Here is a 19,566-nt window from a genome sequence, read left to right as displayed (position 1 = left end):
TTTTCTGTTCCAGCGGCTCAGCGCTGCTGTTCAGAGGGGTAATGCCTGCTGTATTTTGGGCACGCACCCCAGTTCTGAAGAGCTGGATGAGATTTTTGGATTATAATCAGAGACAAACACGTAACAATATGTACTAGACATTTATCTCTCACATCTCATGTACTGTATATGCCATCTTTATATCGCAATGTATCTCTTAAACCTTTTTGTACCATATTATGTAATATATATATATATATATATATATATATATATATATATATATATATATATATATATATATATATATATATATATATATATGTATTATATGTAACCTCAAATAATTTGTCCCTATATGCGAGCCGTCATGTTTGTCATGATGGTATTCCATTTAATACCTTCACAAAAGATTTCCTCACTCACCCACATACCAAACACTAAAGGGAGGTGGATGGAATTTCTTCACCCACAGAAAACACAATAGATTACTAACAAGGGTCATACCACCCACCAACGTTGGGGAGCTGAGGCCCCTATACGACGAATATTACAATACATTTATATATATAGAAAGAATGCGGGGTAAGCAAGACACTTGAAAAAATGTACACTAATCATTTTCTCTCGAGATAATAGCTATTGCGGTGGAGTATAGAGGAGATAAATAGCCACAGATAGAACTTAACAGTTAGTACAAAGCACCAGTGCGATTGCAATTATCAATTAGCGAAACCACTGTCACAATATATCACTGGTAACCACGAAGTATTATGTCATGCAGCAGAGGAGAGATAATTACATGAACTTTGATGCTAGAGAAGATAAAAACTGGGTATCATTATAAAGTATTATATGATACCATTAACGACTACAGGTACTACAAAAATTACAGATGTACCTTGAAGAGCGGACATGAATAAATTAGCCAGTGAGCCTCCACAAAGTCATCATTCGTGACATGAACGTAAACACACACACACACACACACACACACACACACACACACACACACACACACACACACACACAAACGAATACACACACACACACAAGCACGTCAAGAAATTAGAGAAAGTGCAAAGGTTTGCAACAAGGTTAGTTCCAGAGGTAAGGGAAATGTCCTACGAAGAAAGGTTAAGGGAAATAGGCCTGACGACACTGGAGGACAGGAGGGTTAGGGAAGACATGATAACGACGTTCAAAATAATGCGAGGAATAGATAAGGTGGACAGAAACAGGATGTTCCAGAGATGGGACACAGAAACAAGGGGTCACAATTGGAAATTGAAGACTCAGATGAGTCAAAGGGATATTAGGAAGTATTTCTTCAGTCACAGAACTGTCAGAAAGTGCAATAGTCTGGAAAGTGAGATACTGGAGGCAGGAACAATACATTGTTTTAAGACGAGGTATGATAGATGTCATGGAGCAGGGAGAGAGAGGACCTAGTAGCGGTCAGTGAAGAGGAGGGGCCAGGAGTTGAGTCTCGTCCCCTGCAACCACAAATAGGTGAGTACAAATATGTGAGTACACACACACAGACGCGGACCAGACAGGTCTACAAAGAGACCTGGACAGGCTGGATGTGTGGTCCAGAAAATAGCTTCTAGAATTTAACCCCGCCAAATGCAAAGTCATGAAGATCGGTGGAGGGCAAAGAAGACCGCAGACAGAGTATAGGCTAGGAGGCCAAAGGTTGCAAACCTCACTCAAGAAGAAAGACCTAGGAGTGAGTATAATACCGAGTACATCGCCAGAAGCACACATTAACAAGATAACTGCTGCGGCATATGGGCGCCGGGCAAACCTGAGAATAGCGTTCCGGTACCTCAGTAAGGAATCGTTCAAGACTTTATACACTGTGTACGTCAGGCCCATAATGGAGTACGCAGCACCAGTTTGGAACCCACACCTGGTCAAACACGTCAAGAAATTAGAGAAAGTGCAAATGTTTGCAACAAGGCTAGTTCAGGAGCTAAGGGGACTTCCATGAAGAAAGGTTAAGGGAAATCGGTCTGACGATACTGAAGGACAGGAGGGCCAGGGGAGACATGATAATGACATACAAAATACTGCGTGGAATAGACAAGGTGGACAGAAACAGGATGTTCCAGAGATGGGACACAGAAACAAGGGGTCTCAATTGGAAGCTGAAGACTCATGAGTCGAAAGGATGTTAGGAAGTATTTCTTCAGTAGTTAGGAAGTGGAATAGTCTGGCAAGCAATGTAGTGGAGGCAGGAACTATACATAGTTTTAAGACGAGGTATGATAAAGCTCATGGAGCAGGGAGGAGGAGGACCTAGCAGCGGTCAGTGAAGAGGCGGGGCCAGGAGCCGAGTCTCGACCCCTGCAACCACAATTAGGCGAGTACAATTAGGCGAGTGTACACACATACACACACACTCCTTACGGTTGCCCATAACTAATGCAAGCAGAAACATGGACTCTCAAATCAGAATTCTAACATACAACACATGAAACAGATGAATTTAAGTTAAATGAACACTTCTACTGGACCTAGATAAAACTGCTGTATAATGGCATACATACATCTCTTAGATAAGGCTACTACATAAGGCTTAGATAAGGCTACTACATAAGGCTTAGATAAGGTTACTACATAAGGCTTAGATAAGGCTACTACATAAGGCTTAGATAAGGCTACTACATAAGGCTTAGATAAGGCTACTACATAAGGCTTAGATAAGGCTACTACATAAGGCTTAGATAAGGTTACTACATAAGGCTTAGATATGGTTACTACATAAGGCTTAGATAAGGCTACTACATAAGGCTTAGATAAGGCTACTACATAAGGCTTAGATAAGGCTACTACATAAGGCTTAGATAAGGTTACTACATAAGGCTTAGATAAGGCTACTACATAAGGCTTAGATAAGGCTACTACATAAGGCTTAGATAAGGCTACTACATAAGGCTTAGATAAGGCTACTAATAAGGTTTAGATAAGGCTACTACATAAGGTTTAGATAAGGCTACTACATAAGGCTTAGATAAGGCTACTACATAAGGCTTAGATAAGGCTACTACATAAGGCTTAGATAAGGCTACTACATAAGGCTTAGATAAGGCTACTACATAAGGCTTAGATAAGGCTACTACATAAGGCTTAGATAAGGCTACTACATAAGGCTTAGATAAGGCTACTACATAAGGCTTAGATAAGGCTACTACGTCACTAAAATCACATTAATAGACTTTCTGTAGTGGAGGCGGTATTTTGACACTCGTTATAATTTGTGATAAGAGAAGTTCCTACAATAAGCACATATCACAGATGAAAAATAAATAAAATATACATATATACCTGTACATAAATAACAAAAAGGCACAATACCGTGACTGGAACGATACACAAATAACCCGCACATAAAAGACAGAAGCTTACGACGACGTTTCGGTCCGACTTGGACCATTGACAAAGTCACACTAACAGAGGAGGAGCAGGACGGCTATATATAGGCAGGAAGAGGTGGAGGTAGTAGTAGTGGTAGTAGTAGTAGTAGTAGTAGTAGTACAAGAATTGTATATAATACCGACAGGATGAAATGACACATGCACAACACCCGGGCATCCCCACCGTAGACGTTTCGCCATCCAGCCAGCCACTGGATGGCGAAACGTCCACAACAAAGACAACCAGACGCCGCACATGTGTCTAATTTCATCAGTAGTTGTAGTAGAAGAAGAGGTAGTAGTAGTGGTAGTGGTAGAAGTGGGAAATAAGGAAGACGAGCCAGTCAAATACAAAGGAAGGGGAGCACTGCAAGAGAGCTAGAAACCCACAGAGGGAGAGCAAGCGCACCGAGGTGCGTGAAAGGGGAAGTGGTGAAATAAAATAAAGAAGGAACAGAAACACGAGACAGGAGAGAGAAAGACAACCCAGAGGAGAAAAGGAGAGAGGAAAGGGGAAGAGGAAGAAGAAAAAGAAGAAGAAGAAGAAAAAATGAGGATTCAGGTTAAGTCACGGGTGTTCTGAAGTTTGGAGCATTTTACAATGTAGTGGGAGAGGAAGGCATCTACAGAGACGAAGCCAGGGCTAAGGTTCATACAAGGAAAGTTGTGTATAAGAGAAGATTCAACTAAACGGCGACTGTTCGAGTTGGAAGTAGGGAAGACAGTTTTAGCAGAAGACCAGTCAATAGGATGGCTATGATCTCTGACGTGACAGAAAAGAGCATTGTTAGTGTCGGCAAGCCTAACACTATTTTTGTGCTCCCTAAGTCTGTCAGAAAGAGATCGACCAGTTTCTCCAAAGTATTGAAGAGGACAGGAGGAGCAAGAAATAGAGTAGACACCAGGAACATCTGTAGAGGGAGGAGAGGTATGAACGAGATTAGTGCGAAGAGTGTTAGTCTGGCGGAAGGTAAGCTTGATGTCTAAGGGACGGAGAGAATTGTTGAGATTAGAAAGACCGGAAATGTAGGGAAGGCAGAGGATAGAAGAGTTCCCATGAGTAGAGAGTTTGGGAGAGAAGAAATTGCGTTTAGCACGTGAGAGGGCAGAGTCTATGAAATGGGAAGGGTAGCCAAGACGGGAGAACGAATTATAAAGAGTGGAAATTTCTGCTGGAAGGAACTGAGGATCACAGATGCGGAGGGCACGGAGAAAGAGGGAGATAAGAACACTTCTCTTGACAGGGGAAGCATGATAGGAAAAGTAGTGAATGTACATGCCACTGTGCATAGGTTTACGGTAAACGGAAAAGGAAAAACCTGTATCTGAGCGGTGGACATGGACATCAAGGAAAGGAAGTAAGGAATTAGATTCCCATTCAGCTTTAAACTTGATGGAAGGGGCAAGATTGTTAAGAGCTTCAAGAAAAGGTTGGAAGAGACTGGAGTCATGAGGCCACAGAGCAAAGATGTCATCCACATAGCGGAGCCAGAGTGAAGGTTGCACATCGAGGGTAGGAAGAACAGTCTCGAAGTATTCCATGTAAAGATTAGCAAGGACAGGAGAGAGAGGAGAGCCCATAGCGACACCGAAGGTTTGCTATGGTGTCGCTATGGGCTCTCCTCTCTCTCCTGTCCTTGCTAATCTTTACATGGAATACTTCGAGACTGTTCTTCTTCCTACCCTCGATGTGCAACCTTCACTCTGGCTCCGCTATGTGGATGACATCTTTGCTCTGTGGCCTCATGACTCCAGTCTCTTCCAACCTTTTCTTGAAGCTCTTAACAATCTTGCCCCTTCCATCAAGTTTAAAGCTGAATGGGAATCTAATTCCTTACTTCCTTTCCTTGATGTCCATGTCCACCGCTCAGATACAGGTTTTTCCTTTTCCGTTTACCGTAAACCTATGCACAGTGGCATGTACATTCACTACTTTTCCTATCATGCTTCCCCTGTCAAGAGAAGTGTTCTTATCTCCCTCTTTCTCCGTGCCCTCCGCATCTGTGATCCTCAGTTCCTTCCAGCAGAAATTTCCACTCTTTATAATTCGTTCTCCCGTCTTGGCTACCCTTCCCATTTCATAGACTCTGCCCTCTCACGTGCTAAACGCAATTTCTTCTCTCCCAAACTCTCTACTCATGGGAACTCTTCTATCCTCTGCCTTCCCTACATTTCCGGTCTTTCTAATCTCAACAATTCTCTCCGTACCTTAGACATCAAGCTTACCTTCCGCCAGACTAACACTCTTCGCACTAATCTCGTTCATACCTCTCCTCCCTCTACAGATGTTCCTGGTGTCTACTCTATTTCTTGCTCCTCCTGTCCTCTTCAATACTTTGGAGAAACTGGTCGATCTCTTTCTGACAGACTTAGGGAGCACAAAAATAGTGTTAGGCTTGCCGACACTAACAATGCTCTTTTCTGTCACGTCAGAGATCATAGCCATCCTATTGACTGGTCTTCTGCTAAAACTGTCTTCCCTACTTCCAACTCGAACAGTCGCCGTTTAGTTGAATCTTCTCTTATACACAACTTTCCTTGTATGAACCTTAGCCCTGGCTTCGTCTCTGTAGATGCCTTCCTCTCCCACTACATTGTAAAATGCTCCAAACTTCAGAACACCCGTGACTTAACCTGAATCCTCATTTTTTCTTCTTCTTCTTCTTTTTCTTCTTCCTCTTCCCCTTTCCTCTCTCCTTTTCTCCTCTGGGTTGTCTTTCTCTCTCCTGTCTCGTGTTTCTGTTCCTTCTTTATTTTATTTCACCACTTCCCCTTTCACGCACCTCGGTGCGCTTGCTCTCCCTCTGTGGGTTTCTAGCTCTCTTGCAGTGCTCCCCTTCCTTTGTATTTGACTGGCTCGTCTTCCTTATTTCCCACTTCTACCACTACCACTACTACTACCTCTTCTTCTTCTACTACAACTACTGATGAAATTAGACACATGTGCGGCGTCTGGTTGTCTTTGTTGTGGACGTTTCGCCATCCAGTGGCTGGCTGGATGGCGAAACGTCTACGGTGGGGATGCCCGGGTGTTGTGCATGTGTCATTTCATCCTGTCGGTATTATATACAATTCTTGTACTACTACTACTACTACTACTACTACTACCTCCACCTCTTCCTGCCTATATATAGCCGTCCTGCTCCTCCTCTGTTAGTGTGACTTTGTCAATGGTCCAAGTCGGACCGAAACGTCGTCGTAAGCTTCTGTCTTTTATGTGCGGGTTATTTGTGTATATACCTGTACATTTATACTGAGTATAGATATACTGTCGCATATCTGCATAATGCACGTGTGTAAAAAAAACTAAATAACGAGGAAAATTATAATGTTCTAGTCACAGGTGCACCATTGAGACAGTTCCAATTAAATAAGATAAACAGGAATCAGTAGGTAATATTCAATTCAATGTCCACACATACATCAGGTCTCCTCCCAGAAAAACTCTAGTTAGTATTGAACACAAAAAATGAGAGTTAGCAGGAAATATCAGGGTTATAAAGCAACAGCAATGATATGATCTTAAGATTATGCACTAGACGAATTAATGCAAGTAATTGAGCACTTGAGTTTGTGCATTTAACTTTCTTCAATAAAACAAAGAGCACTTCCGATTAAGGGCTGAGTTATCAGCACATATGAGCATCAATAAACTAAAAGCACACATTACAAAAATAAGTAGCACTTATCAGCCGAAATGGCTTTAACGTTGATGCTGCGTTATCAGCACATATGAGCATCAATAAACTAAAAGCACACATTACAAAAATAAGTAGCACTTATCAGCCGAAATGGCTTTAACGTTGATGTAGAACTCTTAAAAACTGTCACTAAAGACGTTCGTATTATACAACAGCAAGAGAGTTATTTTATAAAAGCTTCAACCGAATGAAATTTGTTAAATATAACGTCACTAAGCTTAATAATGTCCATGAAAAACCGATGAGATGAGAGGGGTCAATTTTCTTCAGGATATTGACGGGAACGATCAACTGATTCTAGTTTACTCAGACGAAAGCATGAGAAAGGTATTTCACTTTTCACCTTTTCTTTTGTGTCTAGAAGCAATAACCGGCTTGGCGCATATTTTATATATAGTAAATTGTAGCAGGAAGGCAGTGAAATAGGGCAAAAAAAAATCAAAATTACGCACTACATGGGGCCACTCTCTGTCAGAGATGCTGGCTGAAAAGAACAGCTGTGGGGTTGGGTGGCAAGGGACTGCCAGGGAGAAAATGAGAGGGTATTTCCTGGAGAATCAGCTCGCTTATCTTCACGAGTATTTCTTACTCCACCTCGACGTTGCGAAGAATGAGAAATAGAATAGCTTTCTGTGAAGAAACGGAAGGAACAATAGTTTCACCTTAATATAGCCACTTTCGAGATATTGGAGACGGCTACAAACCCTTGTACATTCCTCTGCCATTTTAAGACTAACTTGGCACTGCTGCTGGTTCACTTCCTTCTAAATCAATTATAATTCCACTGGCTGTTGCTACTAGCTAGATGTGCTCGTTCTCTCCTTTGCATGATCGGGATGTTCTTAGGTTTTCTCTGCTGCTTGTATGAAGCTCTCGTACATGCTGAAGCCTCATACATGGGTGAAATTAGCAGAGTAGGAGGGCCAGACGTTATATATAAGACAAGCCACGGAGATAGAAATCTTTAGCTCAAGATCTTTCCCACGCCTTCTTGCGTTATCAGGAGCTATGCAATGTTGCAATTGCAGCAACAGGTAGATTGAGTGGAGGTTTTCTCAGAGGAAAGGTAACGCGTTAACGCTGGCCTCTTCCACTCACAATGGGTTAGACAGGCCAGTATAGAGCATGCATAGTTGCTTTGTGTAAGAGAAATGGAGATAAAAGAATATAAGAACTATATAGGAATAAATCTGTAGAGTATACCTGGTAAAGTAGGCGGTAGAGTTAATATTGAAAGAATTATGGATACGACAGAGAATAGTATCGCAGAAAAGCAAGGTTTTAGGAAAAGTATTGGATGTGTAGACCAATAAGTGAACATCACTTCGATAAATACCGGGAACCTTCACTGCATTTATGGATTTAGAAAAGACACATAATAAGGAGGATAGGGGAGCAATGTGCCTGATGTTGCAAATGTATAAAATAGGTGGTAGATTAGTTAAAGCAGTAAAAAGCTTTTATATGGATAGTGAGATTTTCTCCATACCACATATATGTCTTCTTAGGCGTTTGTGATCACTTCGGATTCCCTCACTACTTTACAAGCCATTAAACAATTTGATTACCTTCATATTCAATTTTGGTTGCACCGTGTGACTAGCAAAAACAAAGACGTCGTTTTCTGTTGGGTCCCTGGACACGTTGATGTGCAGAGCAATGAAGAGACGGACGCTGCTGCGTGGTCAACGGTGTGTGATCTTCCGGTTTCCTATGGAGGAATTCCTTTCAGGAATTATTTTACCGTCATCTCTGGCCGTCTTCGTGCCCGTTGACAACAACGGTGGTCGGACATGCACCATAACAAACTGCACTTTATTAATCCACTTTTGGGTTTGTGGCCATTTTCATACCACCGTTGCCATACTCGGGAGACTGCGCTCTCCCGTTTCCGCATTGGCCAAACTCGCCTTTCCATGGGTATCTCATAGAACGACATCCTATTCCCCTCTGAGGTTTATCGGGTCCCTATTTCGGTTCTTCACTTTCTTGTGGACTGTCTGGTTTACCAGCGAGCTTGCAGGATTTACCTTCACCGACGCCGCTGCTCTACCGCTCTTACCTTATCTTTCCTTCTTGAAGACGGTCGCCGTTGCCCAGAGGTGAGAGTAGCGACTCTCATTGCTGAGGTCCAGGTAATAAACCCTGGACATTACTATAAAAAAGACGGTCCTGCGGCTCCTGCCTTTGACTTACAATCGCTTTTTGACTTTTTGTCAGCATCTGGTTTACTGTACGAACTTGGACACACAGCCCCTAGTGTCCCTTCCAGCCCTTTTCTCCCCTCACCTCTGATCCCCTCTCCACCTAGCTGTTTATAACCCCGGCACTATTTTCTGCCCCGCAGCGCTGCATGACCCTTGTCGGCATAGCGCTTTATTTGATTATAATAATGGATAGTGAGGTGCAAGTTCAGGTTCGTAGGAGAGAGGGTGAGTATATTCCAGCAAAAGTAGGTTTTGGACAGGTGTGTGTTGTCACTATGGTTATTTAACGTATTTATAGATGGGGATGTAAAAGAAGTGAATGCTAAGGTGTTAGGGAGAGGTGTGGGATTGAAAGAGTGTGAATCTAGTAAAGTGTGGGAGTTGTCACAGTTGCTTTTTACCTATTGCACGGTTCATATGGGAGACTGGAAAGTGAACTTGCAAAGGTTGATGAAGAATTTGGGAGGTTATTTATGATGAATAAGAAATAAAGCAGGTTATTGGTGATTACATCTACTTAAACGTCCTCTAACCTTCTTCTTTTCCTCCCTTCCATCCCAACAGCACCTAGCAGCGGGCAGCTTGTGGTTTACGACGCCTATTCTCCGAGCCTTAGACCTGAGGAGCAACCACTTGGAGGTAGTGGAAAGTGATGTCTTCAGGGGTGAGTCAAGAATACTCAAACCCACAGATGACATGTGATCTTGGAAAATACCAGCAGACATAATTAACCATAGATAATTTGACATAACAGCAGACATAATTAACCACAGACATAATTCTACATACCAGAAGACACAATTAACCATAGACATAATTCGACATAACAGCAAACAATTTACCACAGACATATCTGAACATACCAGCAGACATAATTTACCATAGACATAACTCAAGACGCCAGCAGACATAATTAACCACATGAGACTAGCGATCAGCATCGATTAACATTCAAAACCTTAAGACCAAATATACTGACGATGAAGTGTCTTAACATCACTCTTTGTTAAGATCTGGCAGTCTTAAGACAGTGTCAAGTAGAATTACAACGTAGGTTAATTAACTTCTTGAGGCTTACAATCAAAATTAACTTAACATAGCATGATTATGATCAACATTTAACAAGAGATGGTTGACGACCAACATTAATTAGCATCAGTAGGAAGGCATGATTGTGATTAATATTAGTTAACAGCAACATGATTGTGACTAATGTTAGTTAGCAGCAGAAAGATTGTGACTAACGTTAGTCAGCAGCAGAATGATTGTGACTAGTGTTAGTTAACATAATTCTGACTAATATTAGTTAGCAGCAGCATGTTTGTGACTAATATTATTTAACAACAGCAGAATTGTGACTCGTATTAGTTAGCAGCAGGATTGTAACACCAGAAGACTAATTACCAACATCCATTAACAAAGTGGCATACATAATAACATAAAAGCATTCTGTTACATGTTACATAATATGACAGTTCATTCTTCTAGTCAAAGTCAGTATATTAATGTGGTTTAGATGTGTGACTGTAACAGTGGCATGAAACAGTGATTATGTGACTGTGCATTGTACTGTTCTTCGGTGGGTCTCAGCTTTCTGTTCAATCGTCAAAAGTCTTTGTCGCCTTTATCTATTTTCTGTTGCAATGGTCTCATTTAATTGGTAAATTATGTTAATGGGGGTCAGTATAATCTCAAAACTGTAAATTGAGAACGGAATGTTAGAAATCAAATCCGGTTGTGACATATTACTAATTTAAGGGAAACGATGTTTTCGGAAAGGTCATGCAATTCTTGAGAAATGGAAGGCAATCAGGCTTAATCCAAGGAAGAGGAAGACACTTCCAATTACTTGGAACAAGAGCCTCTCACCAGGTTGATGGAGAACATATACACAAAATGAATTGATAAGTAAGGTATTTGGTTATCTTTATTGTGGAAACGTTTCGCCAGCCAGTAGCTTCCTAAGTCCAATGAGTCGATGAGTTCAGTCCATCAATCTTGTGGTCCAAGCCTGACCACAAGTATATCGGTGACCCATCATAGGACGTCACGCGCAAACACACTGTACAAAACGTTAAGAAACCCAAAAGCGAGAGTGACTGGGCTACGAGCTGAGACTCGACTACTGTAATCACAAATTGGTGACTACACACACACACACACACACACACACACACACACACACAGAGGAAGGAATTCGATACAGTTCCTCACAAGAGATTAGTGCAGAAGCTGGAGGATCAGGCACGTATAACAGGATGGGCACTGCAATGAATCAGAGAATACCTGACAGGGAGGCAACAACGAGTTATGGTACGTGAAGAAGTGTGTGTGATGAATGGTTTGAAAAACCGACAAGTTGAAGATTGAGACACTTATGCAGCATATGAATAAAGATTCCCATATGCTGCGTAAGTATCTCAATCTTCAACGTGAAGAAGTATCACAGTGGGCGCCTGTGACGAGCGGGGTCCCACAGGGGTCGGTCCTAGGACCAGTGCTATTTTTAGTAAATGTGAATGACATGATGGAAGGGATAGACTCAGAAGTGTACCTGTTCGCAGATGATGTGAAGTTAATGAGGAGAATTAAATCAGATGAGGATCAGGCAGGATTACAAAGAGACCTGGACAGCTGGACACGTAGTCCGGCAACTGGCTTCTCGAATTCAACCCCGCCAAATGCAAAGCCATTAAGAATGGGGAAGGGCAAAGAAGACCGCAGAGTACAGGCTAAGTGGACAAAGACTGCAAACCTCACTCCGGAAGCACACATCAACCAGATAACTGCTGCAGCATATGGGCGCCTGGAAAACCTGAGAATAACGTTCCGATACCTTAGTAAGGAATCATTCAAGACACTGTACACTGTGTACGTCAGGCCCATACTGGAGTATGCAGCACCAGTTTCGAACCCACACCTGGTAAGGTACGTCAAGAAATTAGAGAAAGCGCAAAGGTTTGCAACAAGGTTAGTTCCGGAGCTCAGGGGAATATCCTACGAAGAAAGGTTGAAGGAAATCGGCCTGACGACACTGGAGGACAGGAGGGTCAGGGTAGACATGATAATGACATACAAAATACTGCGTGGAATAGATAAGGTGGACAGACAGGATGTTCCAGAGAGGGGACACAGCAATAAGGGATCACAATTGGAAGTTAAAGAGAGACGAGTCAAAGGAATGTTAGGAAGTATTTCTTCAGTCATAGAGTTGTTAGGAAGTGGAATAGCCTAGCAAGTGATATATTGGAGGCAAGAACCATACATAGCTTTAAGACAAGGTATGACAAACTCAAGGAGGAGAGAGAGGACCTAGTAGAGCGATCAGTGAAGTGGCAGGATCAGGAGCTGAGTCTCGACCCCTGCAACAGCAATTAGGTGAGTACAATTAGGTGAGTACACGCACGTACACACACACACACACACACACACACACACACACACACACACACAGTGTGGAAACGGGTGATCAAGAATTACCAGCGTTTGGTTAACAAGTGAAATGTGGGGCACCGTAATGTGAGAGTGAAAAAGTTAATAAGCAAAAGGAGAAAGAAAAAATAAAATATACAACAAGGGAAGGTGGCAGTAGGCCTACTGAAGCAGTGACGTCACAACAGTTTGTATGCCATTATACATATAAAGTGTAACACCGAATGTGAAGTGTATTCTGTAATAAGTGAAAAGTGAAATCACTTGAGGAACGCGGGATGCATGAGCATATATGGTTATAAACATCACGGGTGAAGGAGTTACAAAATAGTGATAGAAGGCCTATGTACGACGACTACGTCATCAGCTTCTGGCAACTTGTCATCACACCGCTGTCAGCGCAAGTATTCACCTGTTGAGGTTGCATTTTGCAAGGTTGAGTCTGGTCCTGCATCACTGTTAGATACTGGTCACTCACTCCTGCAAGCCATTACCAGAATTAGAGTAGAAATAGCATAGACGAGAGTGCAAGGAGTAAAGCGGTAGTGAGGGATAACGTCAGACACTTAAGCTGAGACAAGCTAAATTTTACAACCTAGCTACTTTCTGAATTTTAGAAGTAGAATCGATAATTGTTACAAGTATTGGTAAGCTTAGAATTACTGGTATCTACCGGTATTTATTAGCATTATGAATACTTAGAAGTGGGGGCACACACACACACACACACATACACACACACACACACACACACACACACACACACACACACACACACACACACACACACACACACACACAGGAACAAGCACTTGTAAGCTGTAGTACACACGCAAACACACACATACACAGGATTTCACACCGTCCTGTGAACTGACCATCTGAACCTCGCTCCTTCTCTCTCTCTCCCTCTCTTCCTATCCTAGGTAGAGACCTATCTCTCTCTACCTATCTCACTCTTTACCTATATCTCTCTACCTATCACTCTCTACCTATCTCTCTCTCTCTCTTCCCTCTCCCATCTCTCCCCTCTAACATCTCTTCCCTCTAACACCTCCCCCTTCTAACATCTCTCCCCCTCTAACATCTCTCCCCTCCCATTATCTCTCCCCTCTCCCTTTTCCCATCTCTCTCCCCTCCTCCCCTCTCTCTCCCCCTAGCCTCTCTCTCCCCTCTTGCTCTTCCATCTCCCCCCTCTTTCCCCCTTCTCCCCCTCTCTCCCCCTCTCTCTCTCTCTCTCCCTCCCTCCCTCTCTCTCTCTCTCTCTCTCTCTCTCTCTCTCTCTCTCTCTCTCTCTCCCTCCCTCTCTCTCTCTCTCTCTCTCTCTCTCTCTCTCTCTCTCTCTCGCTCTCTCTCTTCCCCATTTTCCCTTCTCACTCTCCCCCTCTCCTACCCTTCCCTTCACTCTCTCTCCGCCATCTCTCTCTCACTCTCACTCACTCTCTCTTCCCCATTTTTCCCTTCTCACTCTCCCCCTCTCCTTCCCTTCCCTTCTCTCTCTTTCTCCCTCTCACTCTCTCTCTCCCCCTTTCCCTTCTCACTCTTCCCCTCTCTCTCTCCTTCTACCTTTCCCTTCTCTCGTCTCTCACAAAAAAAAAAAAAAATGGTGGGGACTCGCAGGAACCAAGGATCAGATGAGAATGGTTCTGGTAGGGAGGAGTGGATGGAGGAGCAGTGGAAAAGGATGGAACAAGAGTGGGAGAGAAAATTAGGAGAGCTTTCTGAAAAAATGGAGAAAGAGCTCTCTGTGAAATTGGAAAAAGAGGTTGGAAAAGGAGACAAAGAATTGGGAGGCACAAGTCGAAACTGCAGTAGCCAAGATAAGGGTCCTAGAAGTTGAGATAAATAGGCTGAAGCGAGTTACAGGGGCAGTGACCAGAGAAGACACAGCATATGAAGCTGCGAGGCCGAACAGGAAGGAAGGAATTATGAATTATGCTAAGGTCATATCAGCCTGCCAAGGAGGGCCAAGGAGTGAAAGGGAAGAACAGCTGGTTGCAGATGGAGAGGGTGATAGGTCGAATGCTGAGGCACAACCATGCTATCAAGAGCCACTGGAAAAATCAAGGGAGAAACTGATCACATACAGGCAGGATCCAGAGTCACAGAGGGTGAGGCAATGGGAGGAGGAAAGGGCAAAATCAGTGTTTATCCAAGGGCTTCAGGAGAGAGAGGAAAGGACACACACTGAAAGGCAGTAGGAAGAAAGAAAGGAGATTGAGAAAATCATCACGGAAATAGGTGAAGAGATGGACGAGATTGTAAATTTTCAGAGAATAGGGGGGTACTCGAAGGGGAGAAACCGACCAATCAAGCTGATTCTCAGGATGGAAACAGTGCGGAACAGGATCCTCCAAGAGAAACCACGATTGAAATACTCGGAAGAGTACAAGAGGGTGTTCCTAGACAGAGACAGAACACAATCAGAACGACAGCAGCTGAGGGAGAGGACAAAAAAGCGAAAGGAGCTAGGAAAAGAGACAAGGATGGAACCAGCAGAGGTCAGTCAGAGCAGAACAGAACAGCAAGGGCAAGCACACACACAACTATTCTCAGAACCATACAACCTATCACACCATCCCAACACACACTACAATCCATACCCACAGCCTCCACCCAACACCGAGCTATAGAATCCCACAGTATGCTACCAGGTCTCCCACCCTCACAGGCCCCCCAAACCACAGTGTTGGAAAGGAAACTGAAGGTATGGTACACAAACGCTGATGGAATAACAAATAAGTGGGAGGAGTGGCATGAAAGAGTCAAAGAGGCATCACCGGACATCATAGCTCTCACAGAAACCAAGCTTACAGGTATGACAACAGATGCCATCTTTCCAACGGGATACCAAATCCTGACGAAAGACAGAGGGAACAGGGGGGGTGGAGGAGTGGCGTTGCTGATCAAAAATCGCTGGAATTTTGATGAGCTGGAGAGAGGAGACAGCGGAGAATGCTTCACTCTGGAGGTCCCAAGGTGGTAATAGAAGTGATGTATAACCCACCACAGAACAGCGGGAGGCCAAGGCAAGAGTACGACGAGAGCAATAGAGCGATGGTTGACACACTGGCTACAGTGGCCAGAAGAGCTCATGCATGCAGGGCAAAGCTCCTGATCATGGGTGACTTTAACCACAAGGAGATCGATTGGGAGAACTTGGACCTGCATGGGGGGCCAAGATACATGGAGGGCTAAGATGATGGAGGTGGTACTGGAAAACTTCATGTACCAACACGTAAGGGACACTACAAGAGAGAGAGGAGAGGATGAACCAGCAAGGCTGGACTTAGTATTTACCTTGAGTAGTGCAGATATCGAGGACATCACATATGAAAAACCCCTTGGGGCCAGTGACCATGTGGTTTTAAGCTTCGAATACACAGCAGAGCTACAAGTGGAGGGAGAAGCAGGAAGGCCAGGACGAATGAAGCCAAACTACAAGAAAGGAGACTACACAGGAATGAGGAACTTCCTGAACGGGGTTCAGTGGGACAGAGAACTGGCAGGGAAGCCAGTTAATGAGATGATGGAATATGTAGCAACAAAATGCAAGGAGGCTGAGGAGAGGTTTGTACCCAAGGGTAACAGGAATAATGAAAAAGCCAGGATGAGCCCATGGTTTACCCAAAGGTGCAGGGAGGCAAAAACCAAGTGTGCTAGGGAATGGAAGAAATATAGAAGGCAAAGGACCCAGGAGAATAAGGAGAGCAGTCGTAGAGCCAGAAACGAATATGCACAGATAAGAAGGGAGGCCCAAAGACAATATGAAAATGACATAGCAGCGAAAGCCAAATCTGACCCGAAACTGTTGTACAGCCACATCAGGAGGAAAACAACAGTTAAGGACCAGGTAATCAGGCTAAGGAAGGAAGGAGGAGAGACAACAAGAAATGACCGTGAAGTATGTGAGGAACTCAACAAGAGATTCAAAGAAGTGTTCACAGAGGAGACAGAAGGGGCTCCAGAAAGACGGAGAGGTGGGGCACACCACCATGTGCTGGACACAGTGCACACAACCGAGGAAGAAGTGAAGAGGCTTCTGAGTGAGCTAGATACCTCAAAGGCAATGGGGCCAGATAACATCTCCCCATGGGTATTGAGAGAGGGAGCAGAGGCGCTATGTGTACCCCTAACAACAATATTCAATACATCTATCGAAACAGGGAGATTGCCTGAGGCATGGAAGACAGCAAATGTAGCCCCAATCTTTAAAAAAGGAGACAGACATGAAGCATTAAACTACAGACCAGTGTCACTGACATGTATAGTATGCAAAATCATGGAGAAGATTATCAGGAGAAGAGTGGTGGAACACCTAGAAAGGAACGATCTCATCAACAGCAGCCAACATGGTTTCAGGGACGGGAAATCCTGTGTCACAAACCTACTGGAGTTCTATGACATGGTGACAGCAGTAAGACAAGAGAGAGAGGGGTGGGTGGATTGCATTTTCTTGGACTGCAAGAAGGCGTTTGACACAGTTCCACACAAGAGATTGGTGCAAAAACTGGAGGACCAAGCAGGGATAACAGGGAAGGCACTACAATGGGTCAGGGAATACTTGTCAGGAAGACAGCAGCGAGTCATGGTACGTGGCGAGGTGTCAGAGTGGGCACCTGTGACCAGTGGGGTCCCACAGGGGTCAGTCCTAGGACCAGTGCTGTTCCTGGTATTTGTGAACGACATGACGGAAGGAATAGACTCTGAGGTGTCCCTGTTTGCAGATGACGTGAAGTTGATGAGAAGAATTCACTCGATCGAAGACCAGGCAGAACTACAAAGGGATCTGGACAGGGTGCAGACCTGGTCCAGCAATTGGCTCCTGGAGTTCAATCCCACCAAGTGCAAAGTCATGAAGATTGGGGAAGGGCAAAGAAGACCGCAGACGGAGTACAGTCTAGGGGGCCAGAGACTACAAACCTCACTCAAGGAAAAAGATCTTGGGGTGAGTATAACACCAGGCACATCTGAAGCGCACATCAACCAAATAACTGCTGCAGCATATGGGCGCCTAGCAAACCTCAGAACAGCATTCCGACATCTTAATAAGGAATCATTCAGGACCCTGTACACCGTGTACGTTAGGCCCATATTGGAGTATGCTGCACCAGTTTGGAACCCACACCTAGCCAAGCACGTAAAGAAACTAGAGAAAGTGCAAAGGTTTGCAACAAGACTAGTCCCAGAGCTAAGAGGTATGTCCTACGAGGAGAGGTTAAGGGAAATCAACCTGACGACACTGGAGGACAGGAGAGATAGGGGGGATATGATAACGACATACAAAATACTGAGAGGAATTGACAAGGTGGACAAAGACAGGATGTTCCAGAGATGGGACACAGTAACAAGGGGACACAGTTGGAAGTTGAAGACGCAGATGAATCACAGGGATGTTAGGAAGTATTTCTTCAGCCACAGAGTAGTCAGTAAGTGGAATAGTTTGGGAAGCGATGTAGTGGAGGCAGGATCCATACATAGCTTTAAGCAGAGGTATGATAAAGCTCACGGCTCAGGGAGAGTGACCTAGTAGTGATCAGTGAAGAGGCGGAGCCAGGAGCTCGGACTCGACCCCCGCAACCTCAACTAGGTGAGTACAACTAGGTGAGTACAACTAGGTGAGTACACACACACGCGCACGTACGCACATACGAACACACACGCACACGCGCGCACACACACACGCACGCACACACACGCACACATGTACGCACACTTACACGTACACACACACGTACACACACGTACGCGCACACACGTACACACGCTCGCACACAAACACACACACACACACACACACACACACACACACACACACACACGCATGTACACACACACGTACACACGCGCGCACACACGCACACACACATGTACACACACTTACACACATGTACACACACTTACACGTACACACACGTACACACACACATTACTCGCGTTGCTAGTTCGTGGAAATAAATTGAAACAAGCTATTAGGAGGTTTATTGAAGAGCGAATGTGAGCTAAATTTAGAAGCTTATCCCAGCATCCTTCCCTGTGTGTGTGTGTGTGTGTGTGTGTGTGTGTGTGTGTGTGTGTGTGTGTGTGTGTGTGTGTGTGTATCAAACTCTATCCTTCCCTGTATGTGTGTCTGTCTGTCTCTCACTCTCTCTCTCTCTCTCTCTCTCTCTCTTTCAGAATTGCTTCCTCAATTTACACTCTCGTTTAGCCTATCACTCTCTTTCACTCTCACTCATGCTCTATTTTCACGTTTACTCACTGTTCCTGACATTTTCGTTATCGTTATCTCGCTATCTCTCCTTCCTAACTAATGTTTTCTTTCATCTTTTGCTCTGGTTCAATTCCTTATGGATAGTTTCCTTCTCTGTTATGTTCTCCTTTCTATTTATTCTGCTTCTTATTAATCATTATTTTAGCATTTATTTTACAGAGGGAAATCCCTCCAGTAAGCGTCGGATTTTTTTTTCCTTAAATATTTTCGTTCATAACCTGAGAACGTTTCTCCTGATCGGTTTCAAACGTTTAACACTGGTGAACCATGAGAAGAAGGCTCGGATTCGTACTTAGCTACGGGACAAGAGTGCAACGGGCAAGTGAAGTATCAGAGGCAACACTCACAGCAAGAGGCATTCCTGAGCTTCCCCAACGCTCGGGGTGTGTTTCGAAATGGATCCTGTAGAGTTTGCTGCCTTTGTACCTCCTGACATCGTCTGCTGCTATATAGCTGCCACACCCTTTGTGCCCAGTATGGGTGGGGTTTGTGGCAGCCCAAGGTGCCTAGCTTCTCCCTCCGACCCACCTGGGGGTGGGGAATTTGACTAGGCC

At 44.1% G+C, this 19,566-nt stretch overlaps 2 protein-coding genes across 2 annotated transcripts in view; one reads left to right on the top strand and one right to left on the bottom strand.

Annotated features, from left to right (window-relative positions):
* LOC128695258 (uncharacterized) overlaps positions 1-19,566 on the bottom strand; it is a 1,855,180-nt gene that overhangs the window by 468,219 nt on the left and 1,367,395 nt on the right. The window lies entirely within an intron of this gene.
* LOC128705395 (oplophorus-luciferin 2-monooxygenase non-catalytic subunit-like) overlaps positions 1-19,566 on the top strand; it is a 192,437-nt gene that overhangs the window by 155,317 nt on the left and 17,554 nt on the right. The window contains exon 8 of the mRNA XM_070099903.1: positions 9,874-9,973. Coding sequence (XP_069956004.1) covers positions 9,874-9,973 — 100 coding nt within the window. The remainder of the gene's footprint in view (positions 1-9,873; positions 9,974-19,566) is intronic.

This window comes from Cherax quadricarinatus, chromosome 70 (genome assembly GCF_038502225.1).
Source record: "Cherax quadricarinatus isolate ZL_2023a chromosome 70, ASM3850222v1, whole genome shotgun sequence".
NCBI lineage: Eukaryota > Metazoa > Arthropoda > Malacostraca > Decapoda > Parastacidae > Cherax > Cherax quadricarinatus.
This window is presented reverse-complemented; position numbering and strand designations above follow the sequence as displayed.